The 19,929-nt window shown below is 37.5% G+C and overlaps 1 protein-coding gene across 1 annotated transcript in view; it reads right to left on the reverse strand.

The window, feature by feature from the left end:
* The window catches only part of TRIO (trio Rho guanine nucleotide exchange factor), a 257,013-nt gene that overhangs the window by 73,086 nt on the left and 163,998 nt on the right, over positions 1 to 19,929 (reverse strand). The window contains 14 exon segments of the mRNA XM_033082574.2: positions 1,776 to 1,875; positions 2,451 to 2,593; positions 4,710 to 4,811; positions 8,122 to 8,312; positions 10,257 to 10,368; positions 12,555 to 12,647; positions 14,521 to 14,610; positions 15,071 to 15,140; positions 16,178 to 16,196; positions 16,199 to 16,229; positions 16,231 to 16,286; positions 17,068 to 17,135; positions 17,680 to 17,795; positions 17,907 to 18,101. Of these exon segments, the coding sequence (XP_032938465.1) occupies positions 1,776 to 1,875; positions 2,451 to 2,593; positions 4,710 to 4,811; positions 8,122 to 8,312; positions 10,257 to 10,368; positions 12,555 to 12,647; positions 14,521 to 14,610; positions 15,071 to 15,140; positions 16,178 to 16,196; positions 16,199 to 16,229; positions 16,231 to 16,286; positions 17,068 to 17,135; positions 17,680 to 17,795; positions 17,907 to 18,101 (1,386 nt within the window).

Below are 19,929 nucleotides of genomic sequence, written 5' to 3' on the forward strand. Positions count from 1 at the left end.
ATCAGTAACTTCCAGAGAGTCATCAGCTTGTTTTTATTGGCAAAAAAAAGTCTAACAAAAATTTTATATGCAAATGCAAGATTTCAAAAATACTTTAAAAACAACACTACAGTCACTAATCACATTTTAAATCTATCAGGAAAATACTGAAAAGTGCTCTTAATTTCTCCTCCTTTTCATTCCTCCTTCTTATAACTCCTGTTGAACAGGTTGTTGGTAAGACTCCTCCTCAGGTCAGACTGGAAAACAATCCTGAGGGCATTCTACTTGGCCACCTTTCTCACATGATACATGAAATATTACTGTGAAGGGCAGTCGTTCTAGTGAACAGTGCATCACAAACAAGCACAGAAGGGCGATGGCTCTGCATGAGAGGGATGGACTGCATGACCTCCAATCTGCATGCACACAGCCTGATATCTCAGCCAACAACCAGGGAAATCACAGAGAGCATGTCTTGCTTCTGAGTGTCACCTAAAGGCTTCTGAGGTTACCTAACTCTTCTCTAAGAACCGTTTGCTAGCATACAAAACTCAGTGTTTTCAAATCCCTAAATGGTTAAGAATGCTAAGAATAAGACAGCAAAACAAAAGTAATCAAAAGAGTTCTTCTTCCTCTAACCAACTGTTTTTCTCACAGGTATCTTTAGAAGAATCTACTACCAAAACTACAGACCAACCTCAGTACAAATGCACAAAGTCAAAACATAGGCTCTTTCTGACAAACACAAGAGCAACCTAAGCACATAGCATCTCCCTCCTCATGTCTGCTTCTCTACGTGGAAAAATCAAACTACAGAGTCTGAGTGTTATGTGAAAACAGAGGAAACTCACTGAGTTCAGGTGATGATGGGAATGGTCTAAGCAATATTCTGAAAACCTATTCACTTAGCTACCCTGAAAAATATTGGTTATCTATCTGCATAGTTTGAATGGCTCATCGGAAGAATTTTACACAAGCAGGTAATAGACCAGAAATCCCTCACCAAACTTGAAAGGAATTTGCTGGACATCTTCAGTGTTTCAATTCCTTCTTCTGTTTAATAAACTTTATTATCCATCTCTACCTCCCACCAGGGTCCTAACACTTCTCACTTGCCAAAAATCTTGTTTCAATTCCAAGTAACAGACACATTTCAGAAAACCTTTTATTCTTGTGACACTTATCTTTTTTCCACCTAGGGAAAACTCTGGCTGTATGTCCTTATGGTATAACCCAGCCAGAATCTATAGGCAGAGATGGAGGAAACACCAGCACTAGTACGAAATTACAGTTTTGTGGGTTACTTCTGGATGATTCCATCAGCTTTCATGAAGAAAGTGAACACCTACTCTCTAACCCACAAACACTGGAGAGTACTTTTCCTTTACAACAGTAAGTCTGTGGCAATCACCAGCCTCAAACCAACATGAAAAGCAGATGGTGTGCTTTCAGGAAGGCTGAGATGAACATCAAGAAAAATTTTATGCATCACTATCAAATTTTATGGAAAATAAAACTTTCATTTTAAACTGGGTCAAATCTTTGAGCAAACTGCAGAACAGAGGGGACCAAAATAGTTTTAAATTGGTACAAACAATCTCTTCATGACCTATTAGATTCAAACAATCACTCCTGCTCTCCCATGGTATCAAGGTATTTTCTCTATTGCAGACAGCTGTTTTAAAGAGACTGAGTATTTCCACGCCTCTTCTCTGAAGGTATTAAGGACTAATCTTGGGTGCTAATTCACACTGAGGGACGAATCATCTCTTCTCAGCTCAGATGAAACTTACCTTATCACTGTCTAGTGTGTTCTGGGAGGTTCGTGAGGCAATTGAAATGGTATCAGGCTGGCTGCTGCCATCTCCCTGACTGTCCAGGTCCTCGCCATCTCTGCAAAGAATTCAGTTTGCATTACAAGAGTAGCACTGTATTTGTAACATGCTAGTTAAAGAAGCGAGACACCCCTAGTGTGGCAACAGACACCAAATTAACTGATGCAAGAATCAAATACTCAGTACTTAATACCCTGCTCTCTGGTGTAAGAGAAGAGATCCACTTGCAAGGTACACATCATGTAGAATTAAGGCAACAACCAGAGAGCCAAAAGTATGGCAACAAACTTACACAGTCACTTAGCCAAAGCTACCAAGGAGAACACTTAGTCACGTATGTCAAGCTTCATAAAAGGAAAACAAGGACCTGAGTAACACATGCAGCATTGCAAAAATCTAAAATGTACAGCTATCCTGTTCTGCAGTTCCAAATACCTTCTGTAATCGCTCATTTACACAAGTCAGGGACTGTTCAGAGCAGAAATATCAACAAATTCAGCACTGCAGGAAACTGTAAATTAATGATAAGGTAAAGGTGTCCAATTCACTGAAAGTCTTTCAAAATTCAACACTACAGAGGAAAGAGCACTGTTGTGTACACAGAGATCTCTGATTATTTGAAATACTACTTACCTTCTTCCTTTCTGTTTTGTTGTTGGTGCAGTTTTGGGAATGTGGATGGGCTCTTTCAATGCTCCTTTCAGATGAATAGTCCTTTCTTGTATCACTTCCCGGATGTGTTTGATCCAGTCCTGTTTATTCTCTATACTGGATGCCTTTGATATGCAAAAGAAACAAAACCCCCACAATGGACCATTATGGCTCAATAAATCCACACATACAGTCAGCTAATAAACACAAAGAGGAACGAAAAAAGAATAACTTTGTGAAAAATTTCTGAAAACTCGAACAGAGAAAAGGAAATTCTAGCTGAGTGTCTTAATTTTGAATTGTCAACACTACTTTACACCTCTCAACATTATTAATATTGGTAATTTGAAAAGCATTTTAACCTTAATTCAGAGTTTATTTTTGTAACTTGATGACTAAAGTCTTGTATGCATCTCATATAAGGCAGGGTGGATTGACTTACTTGGAGAATTCCAGTAATATCACCTTGAATACTGGTATTTTAAACTCACCTTACGTTTTAGATCAATTCTAACATGAAATAATAATAATAATCCACTATTACCAACAAAACAAGTGAACTGTTACTGCAACACATACATTTTGTCAAAACATTTAATGTATTACTCTTCCTACTTTTGGATACATACCTCGAGGCAGAAAGCTAATTTAGGGATTGTATTTTAATTACTGTCTGCAACATATCTATTTTTAAATACTCGAGAAATTACTTGACATCCACCTGCCCATGGTAATCTGATTGCTTAGTCCAATTTAACCCTGCACCTGAAATGCTACCTAATATAAATATTATCGCAGATCTGAAGAAATTATTATATATAATTTCCTAATTATATACTACTTCTCCTAATTGCTGTCTCCTGAAATAACTGGCTTCAAATATATTATAAATATTTAATATATTATAAATATATAATAAGCAGGAATTCTAAAGGGATAAAGAAAATTGTAGGAACAGATGGACAGGTAGGAAAAAGGATTTTGTTTTCTTTTACAAACAAAAACATTTAGGAAAAGAAGCTAAACATGACCTTTTACAAAATCTTTTGTTTAGTTTTCCATGGAATTTACTTCTAATATTAATGACGTAAGGAAGTTCTTGTTTCCAGCCTTCAAAACCAATCAACCAACCAAAGTCCCCAAAATTGTTGAAGAGCTGGATGTCTAAATATCCTATGCACTAAGTAAAGCACAGAACAGAAACACCTTAAAGTGGAGCTCGTAATTAAAACCTCTTATGCTGCTCTGACCTGGGAGGACCATTTCAGGCTGCAAAGCACTGTCTGTGAAACTATGGGAACATTAAAACTGAAAGAAAATCTAGTATGTATTAATGTTACATTTAATTTCCTTATAATCCTTAAGTGCTGCCAGAAAGTTAATGTGAACTTTTGCTATCCTGAAATTCACAAGGAAAAAATTTCAGTATTGACATGTAAATTGGAGGGGCCATTTTTAAGTAACATTACTGAGTATTCACTATGAATATATGTAGAATCACAAACAAGTTTAATAGTAGGTGTATTAACCTATAAATGGGAAGATGAACTTTGTTTCAGCTCAACAGAGCTCCTCAAAATATGCCAAATTACCCATTAGTTGCTCATGGTATTACAAAACATGTTCTTCAGTTGAGAAAGAGCCCCAGGTTACAAACCATAATCACAGAAAACATTGATTTAGCCATTCTTCTAGCTAGGCAAAGAGCACTACTGGCACCTGTAACTTGCCCAGACACAAAATTTATAGGCAATAAATGCACTTTCATCCAAAGGCAAGTAGCTTCAGAAAAACTTGTAGCCCACAGAAAGACAAAAATCTTTTACAGTGTTTGTTTTCTGCATAAAAATATGGGTCATGAAAAACAGCACTGCCAACAAGAAGCAATGACTTGAGTGTGAAAGGTAACACTGATGCCATAATTTCTTTGTGGCACCACCTCCCTATCAAGCCAATTGCTAAAGTCTTCAAGCTTATGGAAGTCCATGGGATCAAATTTCTCCCTACTATGATTTGTGAAAGCAGGTTTGTCTAATACTTTAGTAGGCTACAAAGATTCCCCTCTGCTTTCAGGCCACATCAGTTAGACATATATACAACCACCCCCGCTGCAAACATCAAGAAAATCATCTGTGAGCAGCCGTCACTCTCAAATCAGGAAATTACTCCTTGCTTTCCCAACAAATATCAACATCAACTACAAGACTTGCTGTAGACTAAAAGCACATCTGCTAAAATTACCTTGAGAACAATTTTGTTGTCTGAAGTTGGTGTCCTTCCAACCCACAGAGCAAACTTGCAGGGATCTCCTTCTACATGTTCTGTGACACCCAGTTCAGAAGTCTGGAATTAAGAAAAATTTGTTAGGACCACACAGCATTTTTTTGCTCAGAGGCCACAAAGGCATGCTAATAATCTACAAAATTGAGCACTGCTATTTAAAGAGATTTTCAGAAGCTTAAGTCTAACTCATATGCTAGAGAGAATCCTTTATTCTGGTGGCAGTGGTGAGGTCTCTTCAAAAAAGGAAGAACTGCAATCTTAACAGTTTTTTCTATAAAGTGACATTAAAAAAATAACATTATCTGAATACCGAATTGCTTATTTTAGTTTTTGGACTTGACAGTAAAGGCCTTATAATTCTTAAGAAGATGCTTGGCAAAAAGTATGTTTTGGCTTCTCTCCCTGCTCATTTCCATTGGAGAACACTCACTATTTACAGATTTTTATGCTTTTCTCAGATAAGATAGGTTGAAGAATTCTCTTGATATCTTCTAAAAGTCTGGCTTTTTTTCTGTAAAATGAGCCTTTCCTAGTGTGTTTCCTTCCCTCTGAAACAGATGAAATAATTCAGAAATGCAGTTCTGGAGAATTTTGTGAGATAACTACATGAAGAATCATCCTTTGGGAATGTTCTAATGTCAGACCTTAATAGCTAATTATCATCCAAAATGTTTCCACTTTCTGACTGGAACAACAGCTCACTCATGTGAATTGGTTTCCACTTTAATCAATTCATACAGGCTCTGTTCCAAAAAAATTTAAAAACTAAGAAAAACACCTCAAACTAAAAGAATCATCACTCTCCAACAGCTGCTAAGTATTCTCACATGATTAGAAGCTGTATTTTCCCTCTCATTCACATCATCATTAGTACATACACACTTCAACACATGAGATGCTGGATACCCAATACCTAAGTAAAGGTACTTTTTTTCTTGTCTCACTTGGATGCCAACTTGTTTTTTTGGCTTTTGTTTTGTTTTGTTTTGGTGGGTGAAAGCTTGTTTGATTTTTTTCCTTCTAAAATAATCCCATCCCAACATCTTCCCTTCCACACACAGCTGGCAGTTCTACACCCAATAGGCAGTTGAGCAACAAGGCTCTTTGCAAAGGACACTGGCAATGCCAAAAGTCTGCATGTGGCTCTCCAGGACAGCCTCACAGAACAGAAATCATTGTGGGTTACTGGATGCATGGAAACCACACTGAGGTGAGGAAACTCCCAAACAGCCAGTTACTGGTGACTGGGAGAGTGTTCTGTCAAAGTAACACTCACTTGCCTTTTTTCCCATAGCCCTCCTTAGGCATTTGCTCTTGGACATTTAAACTCTTGCCAAAGGGCTTCATTAAAACACTCTGCCACTTACATATACATATATATCATGCCATTGAGTATCCTGTGCTGGGGAAACCCTGATGGTCATCATGTCAAAAGCAAAGAAAAGGACCTCATTTTTGTAAAGCCACCTTCCAGAAGTCACAGGATAGCCTACAAAAAAGATCTTTATCTCAAATCAACACGCATGTTTTCAACACTTGCCTTTTCTAATGATCAAACTATATAGAGCTGCTATAATAGTAAGCTGCAGTACAAGATGTTTTGCCAGATAGAATATGGCAACAATAAGAGGCCTTGTATTTTAAAAATTAGGTACAATGAGAGTCTTCAAGATTTTCATCAGTTTCTCTAAGACATAAGGCTATTGCTAAATTCCTGCCAGAGGAATTGGCATGACAAATTTTCAGTTCTGTCGCCTCTCCCCATAATCCCTTGGCAGTTATCAATATTCTCCAATACACTTTTATTTTGGGTTCTTAAGAACACCAAAGAAAGGTGTGATCAACACATAGCTGCAGCTGTGTTACCTGCTGGCTATTTAGTATCAGGAAGGAAAGTAAGTGTTGGAAATGATGTGACAGAATATGCAAAAAAAGATAAGGAAAAAAAGAGCAGTTTTTTTACCAATCTGTTTTACCAGTTTGGACATAGAAATGGGAAAAGGGAATGAATGAAGGAAAAGAAACAAGCATGGAGGAAAGACTCAGTAATTATACCATCTAGACTTAGTTATATATCCCAATAGAATCAATACAAGAATAATGTTTTCTAGAGTGCAATTCTGAGAAGGAAAGTGCGATTATAACCCGTACCATTTTGACTAAAATTTCCCTCCCAACCTGGAAATGCGGCTTACACTCAGGAGTGGCCAATATATTGATGAGGTTCAGAAATTTGCCAACCCGCAAGTGCGAGCCCGCACGGCACCAAGCCGAGCCGGAGCCCGCCCAGCCCTGGCGGGGGAAAGGTGGGGCTGATCCGAGCCCGGACGGCCCCAAGTCAAGCCAGTAAACTCCGCGATCCCGCGGTTCTGTTACTAATTGGCAACTTTGTGAAAGTTGCACGCGGATCCTCGCTGAGAACGGAAGTGCGGCTTATAATCCAGTGCGGCTTATTTATGGACAAAGAATGAAACGCTGCCAACACCCGGATGTGCGGCTTACAATGAGGTGCGGCTTGTAATTACTTGTGAAATTACTGTACTTGGTCTAAACTATTTGGTATAAAAGCTAATCTTGCCTTCAATAGATGCAGAGCAAGCCATGAGACAGTGTCTTGCCACTTGGCTACCTAAATTGATGGAGTGTGAATACTGCTCTCACCCAAGTCATCCAACAAGATAGGAAGGTAAGGATGTTAATTCTAGAGTCACATTTTGCAAAGCATACGTGCTAAAGAAAGCATGAATGGAGGTTTTGCATTTTTTTTCTTGGGTTTCTTCGGGTTTTTTTTTTGTTGTTGTTGTTGTTTTTTTAGATGGGAAGAAAAATATTTCCACCTTTTCATCCTTTCAGTAGACAGTAAGTACTATAATTCTATTTGCAGAACTTTATTGTAAGACTACTGTTCTTAACAAACATTCTGGAATGAACTTTTCCAAAACAAAATCCTTCCCCAAGCAGTTGGTGTAGAATATCCATTAAAATAGATCCTTAACAGCAATAGTAAACAAGAAAGATGAAGGCAGCTCAAACTCCTGCCATTCTTCTGCTTTATACAAGTAAGTGTTAAAGAATCTGCAACCAACACACAATTAGGACAAAACCAGTCCAGCCCAATACTGATTTTCATTTGACCTGACACACCAAGACTGACATGTACCCTTCAGAAGTTACTTTGAGCCTATCGTTTTGCCTTAAAAGCAAGACAAAGCACCAAAGTTGCAAGATTCAGTGTATACATTCCAAGGCTGTTCTTTCAGTGCTCTGTAATAGTTGTTCAAGTGTTCAGGCACACTTAAATCACCTGAGCTTAGCTGAAGCCTAATCTAGCCTGTTTTGTAAATATCATCAGCTGTTCTCCCATACTTACAAACAGTTTGCTCTTGTAAATGTACTTGCTCCTTCCGCTTGAGTCCTTTACTTCTTTACTGAAAACCAAGGACATCTCAAAAAGGAAAAGGTGCCTCTCTCTTCCCTTTCGAATCAGAGTTTTTGGGTCCCACACTTGGAAGGATTCTTGAAGGATGAGCTCTCCCTGAGATTCTATGTTTTCATCAAAGCCTAAAAATGAAGTGAAAGATTCACCATGAAAAGTTGGTAATACAAATAACATAACAAGTACTGCTTCTGTTCATTAAACTTTATGATTTTTTCTCCCTGACACAACTTCCAAAAAATGAGATTCCAAGAAAACAATACTAAAAACAAGACTTGATTTTAACACTGCACTATGCTAAATGTAACTGCAGCTCAAATGTATGTCTAAAATTAGACATCCAACTGTTAAGAACTTAACTCTTCTGGCAGTATTTTACCAACAAATGACAAATTTGTCAGCTTCTGGTAACCTCTTCTGTGATGAAAATAATTTCTCTTTTTGAGCTTTCTGCCACTGTAGAAAGTAAGCAACTTGCAAAGACACAGAGCACATCAGGTTCTTCTGAGAGTGGCAAGCTCCCAAATGCCACCTTTTATGGACACACACCTTCTCCACCATGCGGGCAGTGAGCACAGAAATGTGTTCCAACTGAGGATGGAAAAACATGGCAGCTTGGAGCTGATACAATCAGCCTGCTATTAGTCATGCCAGAATTGATCCACAGTAAAGTAATTACCAGCTGGATCACTAGTATTGAGACATAATGAAAAAAAATGAAGATTGAGAATACTAATGATTTTACTTCCATTTTAATGGTACCATGTTCTTCCAGTTTAATACACAGCTTGAGAGTTGGAGGATAACAAAACCATACTCCTCTGAGTATGTATCATGTATTTTAAATAGATACTGCTTGCTAGACCTCATGTTCTGAACAGGGCAACAGTATGGAGAGGATCAGAGGCAAGTTCCGACAGGATGTTCATTCAAAATCCTCCAGAGACATAAAGAGGAAATGTGCTCATTCACTATATTTGTCCAACATGGGATGACTCAACAATGCACACGATTTGTTGTAAAACCAACTTATGGAAAAGATTAGGATATTCTCCAGAGTCACATTCCCAGTGTTAAAAGATTATTACCAAAGCTGGTCAGCCTTTATACTAAGACCACCTCCTGAACAAAAATTTGAAACTGATTCTGTAAACTGATCAACATCCTTACCGTTTAAAATCAAGGAACAGAAGTGATTTGGAGCATTCATACAATCAAGGATCACATGTCAAACCAAGGCAAGTTTTACAGTAACTAGCACAATACTGGAAATTCCACAACAAGATGCATGCTACTACCAGAAGGCAGAGGGGAAGGAAAGGCATATTGACTAGAAGCACCTAAAAGTATTTATTCCGTAACTGTAGGATAAGAGGGCCCTGCTTTTTTCTCAAAAAATGTAAATGCCCAAGAAAAACACTTTTATTACTAAATGTATGATTGCACCATTATAACATGATAACGTGCCAATTGCAAAACAGATTTTGGCAGGAAGCTGTTCTAAGCACATAGATGCATTACATCCAACCTCCACTGTCTGCCATGAACATGATTATGCTGGCTTAAGCTTGGGCTAAATTGGCTTATGCTGACATTTTACTGCCAGAAGATAGATTTCATGTCAACCAGAAGTCTGTTATGGAACAGGCAGCAAACAGATGTGAAAAAGACAAACATCTTGGAGACAATTATTTGATACATAAATCATCAAAATCACCAAAAATACACTTACATGCCTCATACAAATAAGCTAAGGATACTGGTTAGAGAATGCAGCCAAAGCCAGCATATCTGACCTACTGCATTTTGGGTGAGTAGTGGACTATTTAATTGGCCTACATGCTTTTCAAATCTGCAGTGGCACAACTATAGGTCAAGGTGAAAGAATGCTGAAAAAATTAATAAAACTGTACCAGCTGTCTGTAACAATTATTTTCCTGAATAAATTTGCATCTTACATAGCTCTGCCAAAATGGTATGAAAAATACAAACCCAGAGAAAAGAACATGTTCACAAAACAAAGTTAATCTGCAGCACATTGTGAATTGGAAAGGCAGCTCGAATCCTACCTTCCAGCATGCTGAGGTGCATGGCATCATTGGCTCGCTTTGGCACACTAAGCATCACTTCCAGGCCATCCTTAATCTCACCTTTACCTTCTTCACAGCACGTGAGCAGCTCCTGCAATGACAAGCAGAAAAAACAACTCTCTATCACTTATTTTCACACTAGTATGACAGACAACTGAAGAGTAGTTCTAACAACCCAAAAATAATTTTTGACACATACAATCTTTTCGAACTCCTTACTCTGCCAATGACATGACAGTATACTTGTTTCTATCATGATCAGTTCTTCCAAGGAGCAGCCCAAGCTATCAGTTCACCACTTCTAATTTAAACAGGTTTATCTGCTTAGTAAGAAATCTTTAAAAGTCATATTAAGAATAAAACTTTTTTTGATAAGGACAGACAAGTTATCAGATGTTGTGCTACATCAAATCCAGGACAATGCAGCTGCCAAGTCACAAAGATGGGGGAAAGCAGGGCAACACAAAAGGACCCCTCCCACCTTCCATGCTAGTCATTGCTCCACTGCACCAAACACCTGGTCTGTACAACTGCTGATAAAGAGAATTTACACTGTCTTATTCTGTGTATTCCATGAATGAATATTCTGTGTTCACACAGTTAAAAGCAACCTACAGACAAAACTTTCCAATACAATTGAGCATTAACTAATGGATAGAAGTTAGAAAATTAAACATGCTGAAGTGTTGTATTTAGAATTTAGTTCTCTGCCCATTCAACAGCCCACAGATTTAACATAACATCACCTGAACTGATATTCAAATTTCCTCACAGTTTTTAAGCATTTGAACAGTATCAAGATAAAATGTAGGTTACATAACCAAAAGGGCAGATTGTGTTCCTTCTGTTACTCAAAAGGTCCATTTAATTCATTCCCTCAGGTTAAATTCCTTTTTCCCTTTTTAAAGGGAAAGCCATGCGACTTCTACTATTACGATCATTATTTTTATTCAACTGCCAATACCACCGTCACAGCAAAACACCACATGAACACACCTAAATTTTGCATGGCAACTCCAAAGAACAGTGACAGTAGCTAAGTATCTCTCAGAGGCACATAAGAAGAGTGGCTTCAATCCAATGTGGAAAAACAAGCAAAATTTCCAAAACTGTAAAATGTTTCACCTATCGTTTAAGTTTTAGGCTCTTAAACCTATCATGCTATACATCTCTCTCCTATTACAGAAAAAAAAATAAAATAAAAAGAAAAAAAGGACAGTTAACCCAGAAACCCAGCAACCACCAGACAAATCCACTTTACTATGCAGCAAAGACATCTGGCTCTGTGAACAATGGTGAAACCAAACCATCCCACCACTTTCATAATGTAACAGGTTAAAGTATATTAATACTAAAAATAATAATAATTGTTGGAATTAATACCTAAAAATTTCTGAAACAGTACAGCCCACAGTATTTCTATAACTTGACTAAGTTGCAACTCTTTGCAAGTGGAAATTAAATAATAAGCTTCAGTTAAAAATGACAGATCTGTTTCCACCCAATGTGACCTGAAATAGCCTCTAATGTTTTTCAGAAATTTCAAAAGCAATCACACATGGCTGTTCTCAAGTAAAAAGGAGAGACACAGATCAGTTAGAGTGCTTTTGTAGGTTGCTACAACAAAACAAGCATTGCCACCCAACAGAGACCCAGCACAGCCCAAGAACACTGTTGCTCACTTGGGAGGACATCTCTCCACTGAGTAAAAGCTCTAACTACAGGATTCCAAAAGTTGTGCTTATTTTAACAGCTACCATTTACTTGACATTTCCAGGCAACATTACAAATAGCAACTCTTTGTGCAACAGCTCTGCAGGTACAGTCACTATGTGCATTTACTGATACACACACATATTAGGTGTCTCATAGATACGTTATATTACAGTTTTATATATAAACAAATATATTATTATCTATTTTACAGTATTTAATACCATCAGCATGGCTTGCCAAAATGTGGTGTAGAAACCATTACAAAAATGGTTTTATAGACACATATCCATGAATTACTTTTTTACCCTGGAAATGCAAATTATATTTTCTAAGTAAACATCAGTAGACAGGTATCTTTTTTTTGGTTTACAGAAATCTGGACAAAAAGTTGCTTGTTTATGCCTTCTTTCATTTTCAGTTGAAATTTTGCAGCAGTATTTGCAGCTGCCCAGGATGTTGGAGTCTCAGAGAGCAGAGTAGAAAAATCCTCCTGATCTCAGCAAGAGTTTTGCCTTTCTATGACCAGCAGAATCAGATGAAGAACCCTGAATTAATACTGACCTTTAAAAGAAGCTGGTATTTTGTTATCCTTTGGACAGGTTTGATAAGGTAAGAGGAGATAGAGTTGGCCAGTCCATGTCGTTGTTGTATTTCCTACGTGGAAAAAGCAAACGTTTGAGGACTGTGAGCAGCAACATCCAGATGTAAATTGTTTTGAGGGATATGAAATAATATACACTAACTACAAATTCTATTTTAGCATTAAAAAAAACCAAACAAAAAAACTAGGATAACCAGATAGTATAGGCACAATGAACATTATACTGTGCTTCTGCCTGCTCACTTGGTACAAAAAGAAGATTATAACCTTGGAGAGTACCTGTGAAACATTTCAACAAATCTAAGTACAAAGAGCAACAATTAGGGACATAGAAAGTGTGGCAACACCTTTTTTAAAAAACAGTAAGGTCTGTACTTCTTTTGCTACTTGCAAGAGAGGAAAAACCCTCACATTCCAGTGTTCCTAGGAAGAGGCAGAAGTACCAGGAAGGCTGAGGTGGAGGTTCCTCAGCATCCCCTCCTATTTCAGTGCCAAGAGCCACAGATGGCCTCATCCCCCACCAGAGGGAGCACTGAGTAGCAGCTTCTGACTGAACGAAAGAGGTTACCAAGCACTTGAAAAGAAAACAGCCACTTACAAACAGAAAAATGAATGACCTCACGAAGCTAAGGTGGAAACAGAACTATCTGATAGATAAATGGGATTATTAGACTTCAAGTACTAACTGGGGCTGAACTCCACTGATAGGGTCTGCCATTTATCATAGCATTGGATCGATTTCAACCAAGCAATTTCAACCAGCAAGTTATACCCCACAGCCATGTGCCATCTAACAATGGTTAAAATATCAGAAATTCCCAAAGTGGCATACACATGAACACACATCGTATTTTCACATGGACCAGTGGTGTCATCAGTGGAAGCGCTAGAGTTCTCTGTGCACAGAATTAAGTCTTCACATTTCTAATACACTTTAGGTGTATTAGGGGATGGAGAGCTCTGGATGGTGGTAAAACAGATGGATCAAAGGAAGTGGTGGCAAGAATTTATTTCTAATAGTTTTATCAGAGCCCTGCGTTATTTTTTAAAGTTTAAAATTTAGTAAATTTTTCTTGGATTTTTTTTCCTGAAACTTACTTGCTCTTCTACAAACACTGAAAACTTAACAGAGGCTCCAGAGAAAAGCTTTGTCTTACAATGTTTAGAAACCCCATTTCCTCAGTGATTAGACTTTTGAGATTAACCTCTAGGGCTTCAGGGATTTCCTCTACTTCCCTCTACTTGTACAAACAATTCTAAAAAAAATTGTGGTGTCATTACACAGCTAGTGGATCAGCTGAGGAAAAAAAAAACGGAAAAAGAGAGCACTCTAATTGAATTATCTGTCAACCAAAATTCATTCACCGTGGCCAAAATTCCTCCCTAAACCCTCTAACATATCTACATTTTAGTCACCTTTTTATGCAGAATATTACATATATAGACCATGGAGCCATGTGACTGAATAAGCAGGTTCAGCCCTTCTGAATAACAGCAGTGAACTGAATTATCACTACATGCAATTACAGTTTAAAAGTGTTCCAAAAATTTAACCAAGATTTCTGTTTCTATTACCTACAATGCAAACTAAGCACATCAAAACGCTAAGATTTGCAGGATGTGCTTGTGTACGCTGAAGATTCATGTCTTGGTTGTTGTTGCCAGAACCTGCTTCCAGTTCTGAACTTCTCTGGTATTCCACAGTGACTTTTCACATCTGATTTAACAGCACTGTAACACCAACTGAGCAATGGAAGTTAACCACATGAGTAACAGGATTGATTTCCTTAAGCTGACAGCTTAGTAAATGGCAGTATTATTAACAGGAAACTTGCATTTTCTTAACAAATTAGGCACTGAGAAGAACCCCAAATACACAAGTCAGAAAGCCAAGGCATGCTTTTAAGATGGACACGATGTACTTACATCAAAGTATGCTCCTGCATGTTCTAGTATCAGCTGAGTGGAATCTGGCTTATTTTTACAGTAGGTAACATACATCTGGAATTTGTCTGCCTGCAGAACAAAATGCAATTTCACAAAGGTTATCAGAGAGCATCACTCCTATCTCAAAGTTTTTTACACTATTATCAATCAGAGGGCTTATCTTCCCTATCAAGAAACTGAGTTGTACAGAATTATATTTCCACTCAAACTGGCAACGTACAAATATGTATCAGGCAAGTAAGACTGAAAACAACAGCTATGTATATAAAAATAGGTTATTCAAAGCTAAGACAAACCAAAACTCCACACAGGTTTAGGCAACTTGCATATACACTTCAAGAACAGTTAAGGACTGGCATCTGACAGGAGTGCCCTAATTGTTGTTTTCTCAGTTAAAGACACACGTTTTACTTAAACTTGAAGGATGAGATACTTTTACAAATCAAAAAGCAATCTGAGAGGAAGAATTCATCCCATCATGCCTCCTATTCCCCCATTCTACTTCTAAACTTAAGTCTGAGTTCATTACCCAAGTAACGAAGCAATGTCCAACATCTTCTGGTAATTGTTCATATTTTTCCAACTCCTTGAGAAATATACTGTGAGTAGAGAAGAAACAAATAGTACAAAGTATATGAAAAATGTTCATTACAGCAACTTGTTCAGATCTATTGTCTGTGAAAGAAGGCCATTAGTAATACCAAATGTATGAGTTAAGGAAATAAAGGTAATCTGAATAGTAAAAATGTGTAATAAAAGTATTAATATGAAATATAATTCAATAAAAATTCTAATGACAAGATCAGAAATTGAACCAGTGGGCATGCAGTTAATACATAAGAATAAACAAAAATTTAGTCATTGCTGTTGTTCTCTATTAAGAAGGTTTCCTACTGGTTTCAGTTCCAAGAAAAGCGTTCATCAACAAACATTACTTTTTGGATCCTTGAGTTCCCAAGTTAACACAAAGCATACAAAAAACTGCAAAACTGGGGCCTGGAATATGCTAGGGTATATTTTATTACTTCAAAGAGTCATAACCCAACACAAATGTGTACACAACCAGGAAATAACAAAGAAGGAAGATTCAGAGCAAGACTTCTGTATATAGATCCCCCCAGGAACCACTCCATTCAGAAGAAATTGAGTGGACAAGTCTGTTTTATGCTCTGTACTCAAGTAAATGTAATGATGCTGGGGCATCTCCACAGAAGCTATGAAGAGCCAAAGAAGAGCTGGGAGGCCTATTCTTTCCCACTAACAGCTGCATTTGGATCTCAGGAATGAGGGCTCTGAAAGAATGAGAGAGGCCTAATGTTTGTGCTGTTTGTATTTTATTGAGTTCAGTAGTTTTCATCTATTTAGAACAACTGATAAACCTACAACAAAATTTTGATGTATCCAAAATTTTCTTAAATGCTGAAGATGCCTGAGACTTAAAATGCAATTCCTAATGTGTACCTACCTCTCTGCAAAAGCGACAGCTGAAATAATTTAGCAATGCAAGAGGAAAATATTTCAATTTTTTTCATGGGAAAGCATTCATTATTGATATACACAATATTTTCATTAGGAAATCCCTCTGATCATCATTTGGATTTAGCAGTAGTATGGAAATGGAAGATAAGTCACTCACTTATTGTGGAACTCATAAATTCCTGCATGTTTCCAAAGATAATGTGTTCTTTTGTTTACAATACCAGGCGGGATCTCCTCGACTCCACTTGTCATTTCCCATAGATACGGTCTGCCCAGAACAAAAAAGATGTGTGAAAAATGATTATAAACTCTCAACAGATGCAGCCAGGTTATCTGTAAGTATGCATTCCTGGAGAGAAACTAGGCAAAGATCACACAGCAGCATTTATCTTCAATTGTGACAGTGCTGTCTGTGTCAAATATACCTTGTGATTTTGACAGTGAAATACAAGTTCTAAAACTGACAATTTAACATAGTCCCTGAGACTTCATCATTTAAAATGCACAGTGTTCTTGACAACTTCTAATGCTTCAGCGATATTCCTTATCAAGGTCATGTCCTGCAGTCTAGAAGTTCATGCTCTGTGCAACAGCTACCACTGAACATTAGTTGCTTCAGCATAACAATTACTGGGCACTTTTCCATGGAATCTCACTGAATTTCTATTCAAAAAGTCAGCTAGTAGCAAAACATGTGATACAGATAATAAGAGAATTAGCACAAGCTCTCCCCTATTGCTAGCAAAGCAAATAAAGTAAACCCCTCCTTTTTCCCTCCTCTCTCTAAAACAAAAACCCTACACACAATTATGAATTGGGAAAGGAACAAATACTGAAACTCAGTACTAACAAAGGCAAAACATATAGGGTGAATTCTGAAATGGCTGTTTTCAGATGTAATTCTAAGCTTCTTCTTAACAGCAGTAAAATTACTTAATTTGATCCTATGATTCCAATCAATCATGCTCAGCTGTTAAAAACCAGAAAAAAACAGAAAACAACAGATTGAATCCTGCCTTCAAAGATTAGTGAATAAAAGAAAACTCACATCCATGCATTCCCGGAGGTCTCTTACGTAAGCCTTTTCTGTCTGAATTAGCTCAGCCATAATGAACCTTAGGTGACAACAGAAAGAATAATCAGATCTCAGTCTGTTAAACCACTATGAATGCGTAATAACCAGAATACATCTTTCTCCTCATCAGCTTTTGCTTTTCCACTGCAGCAAGAAAAATCTGAGAACTGAAATGTGAAGAGAGACAACAGAGGAAGGAAACCTAAGAGGTAACATCCCTCCATTACTAACCAGGACAAAAATAAATGGGGAAGGACATGGAATTTTTTCTCTAACTTTTCACTGCTACAGTAATTTAACTTTTGTCTTGCTTCCTCCCATTACACATTTATTTCACATTATTTCTAAAAAGGAAAAAAGCATGTTAAAAGAAGTCTAACAGTTTTGAAAGTTTAAGATTCTGTATACTAGAATTATCTGTGAGAACAAGCATGTGAATAAATGGCAATAAGAGATACTGAGTACTATCACTCTCTTTTTACCATTTATATGATTTCTAAGCTGCCAGACAAGCCATGACAGTTGTTTCATTTTCAGGATTGATTTATGCATTCTTATTGACTAAAAATAAATAAATGTATTACTCTTTCCTGCGGGCAGACTTTCGTTTTTCTTCATTAAGCTCATGAGCAGCATCGCGCAGTTTCACCTCTGACCCAGGGACACTGGCTGGGATTATATCCAGCTGCAAGCTTTTGCTCTTTATTAAAAAAGGAAGAATTAATTAAGGAAGGAGACAGGAGAAAAAGGTAGCTAAATCAAATGCAAGTAAAGCTTGTTTGTCTGTCATCACACTCAAATTTCTTCTTACCGATTTATTGGAATCAGAGGAAATACCCAGAGCTTTCTCTAAAGAGGTCCTGTATTTCTCCATGCGCAGGGAAAAGTCTCTGTACCTCTTATCCACTGCTGTGACACATTTTTTAATCTCTGTTGCATGAGCATGCCCTTTTTCACAAAAGCCATCAGCCAGCTGTATCAACAACTTCACTCTCTCTTTGGTTTGCTATGAAAACAGGAAAATATCGAACCGTTACAAGCTCTACCTGTCATGCAGGGGGTCATTTTGCCTTAACTGCTACTAAGTGCAATTAGAGAAGGAACTGAAGAAGCTACCTCCTCCCCTCTCTTCCCAGAACTCCTTTAAACAGATACCTTTTACTAATAAAATAGCACAAGATTAATGTAGGTTTCCTTGAGCTTTATTATTACATGACTAGAAGCAGATTGTTTATTTTTCTTTGAAAAATATACTTCATATCTAACCCAGCGATTAAATTCTGCTAGGCAAGCCTTTCAGCATGGGTACTCCTTTCATCAGTATTTGGCATTTGATGCCAAAGAGGGTACTTTGTTCAATAGCACAGAAGCACTGGTACTGGATCTGGCCCACAGTCTCAAGAATCTACTTCCTTTAGACACTACAGAAATGCTGAGATGGAAGTAAGTTTTATGCTTGTTATATGCTTTTACTCTTTAATGGGTTAAGACAAAATTCTTTAAATTGTTTCTATATTACGCTTTGTTGGCACAGAGTTGTTTGAGACAAACTAACAGAAACAAGTAGTTACCACCAAATCTGTAAGTGTTTTCCCCAATTGACAAGCTGCCTAAGATTATGCACTTTCTTTCATGTAAATCACAAATCATCCACAATGGATGAGTTTATACATCCACCTCTCTCTCTGTCATGAGTGAAGTGTACTGTCAGGGCCCTTCCTAGCAGGGGGTTAAGCAAAATAGTCAATAAAAACTTGACCCTAACATTATTGAAAAATCAAATTTGTCCCTTTCTTAATTCTTTTTGTTTCCTCATCCAAATGTTTGGTCCCTCATCCAAACATTTCTTCTCAGTATAGAATTAGCAAGGGCTAACATATCCTCCCAAGAGGTAACAAAATGCCAAGGGAGTGACAGAAACAACATCCTTTCAAAAAGGCACCAATATCATCTGCAGGCTGACAAAGGAAATAAAGTGATCAAAAGTGATCTCTGTTCTTTCTGGATTTGCCTTTCTCCCTTCCCACATGTCCCGTGAGCATCTCCAAGTCTCTTCTGAGGTGATCCTTCAGACAAATGGACACTTGCTTACTTTCCTGGGCTCTAATTATTTCTCTATGAAGGTTGGCGAGCCAGAGGAAGAAACAGGTGACAGTTTGAACGGGTGGCCAAAAACAAAACAAAGGCAGACAAGGCTAAAAACTCAGGTACTTCAGTCATGCAATGGTTGTCCTGTCCTTTCACGTTGTGAAAACTGGTAAGCCTCAGGAGTGACATCTGCATCTCTGTAAAGGCCTCCAGAGATGCAGAATTACATTCTACTGCCTGACTCAAAAAGGTCTTCAACAGAAGCACAGAATACTTTAATAAAACGAGTTACCTAACAAATAAAGTGTTAATATTTCTACTATTGTCCAATTAATAAGCTGAATAATAATACAGCTTATTCAATTTTATAACCTAAATGAACATTCAGTAACCCATAATCATGAAGGTATGAAAGTGAAAATCAAAGGCCCTGAAAGGTTTGTAGGTATTGAAAACATTTTAAAGCTACCTCACGATGATTTTGTCACGAGAAATCAACAGCACGTAGGGCTCATGGAGCTTCAGTAACAATGAATATCTGCTGGTTATCTTCTGGTTTATTCTATTGTCAGCAGCAATATAGACAGAAAGCCACTGCAAGTAAATAGCTTTTGAATGACACATCCTTGGGGGATTTTTTGATGGGCAGGGGGAATTCAACTGTTTTATTTAGCTTCAAATCTTCCATAATTCAACTTGTATTCAACGTTTATCAACAACCCAGATGAAGGAATAGAATGCACCCT

This window comes from Catharus ustulatus, chromosome 1 (assembly GCF_009819885.2).
Source record: "Catharus ustulatus isolate bCatUst1 chromosome 1, bCatUst1.pri.v2, whole genome shotgun sequence".
Lineage (NCBI taxonomy): Eukaryota > Metazoa > Chordata > Aves > Passeriformes > Turdidae > Catharus > Catharus ustulatus.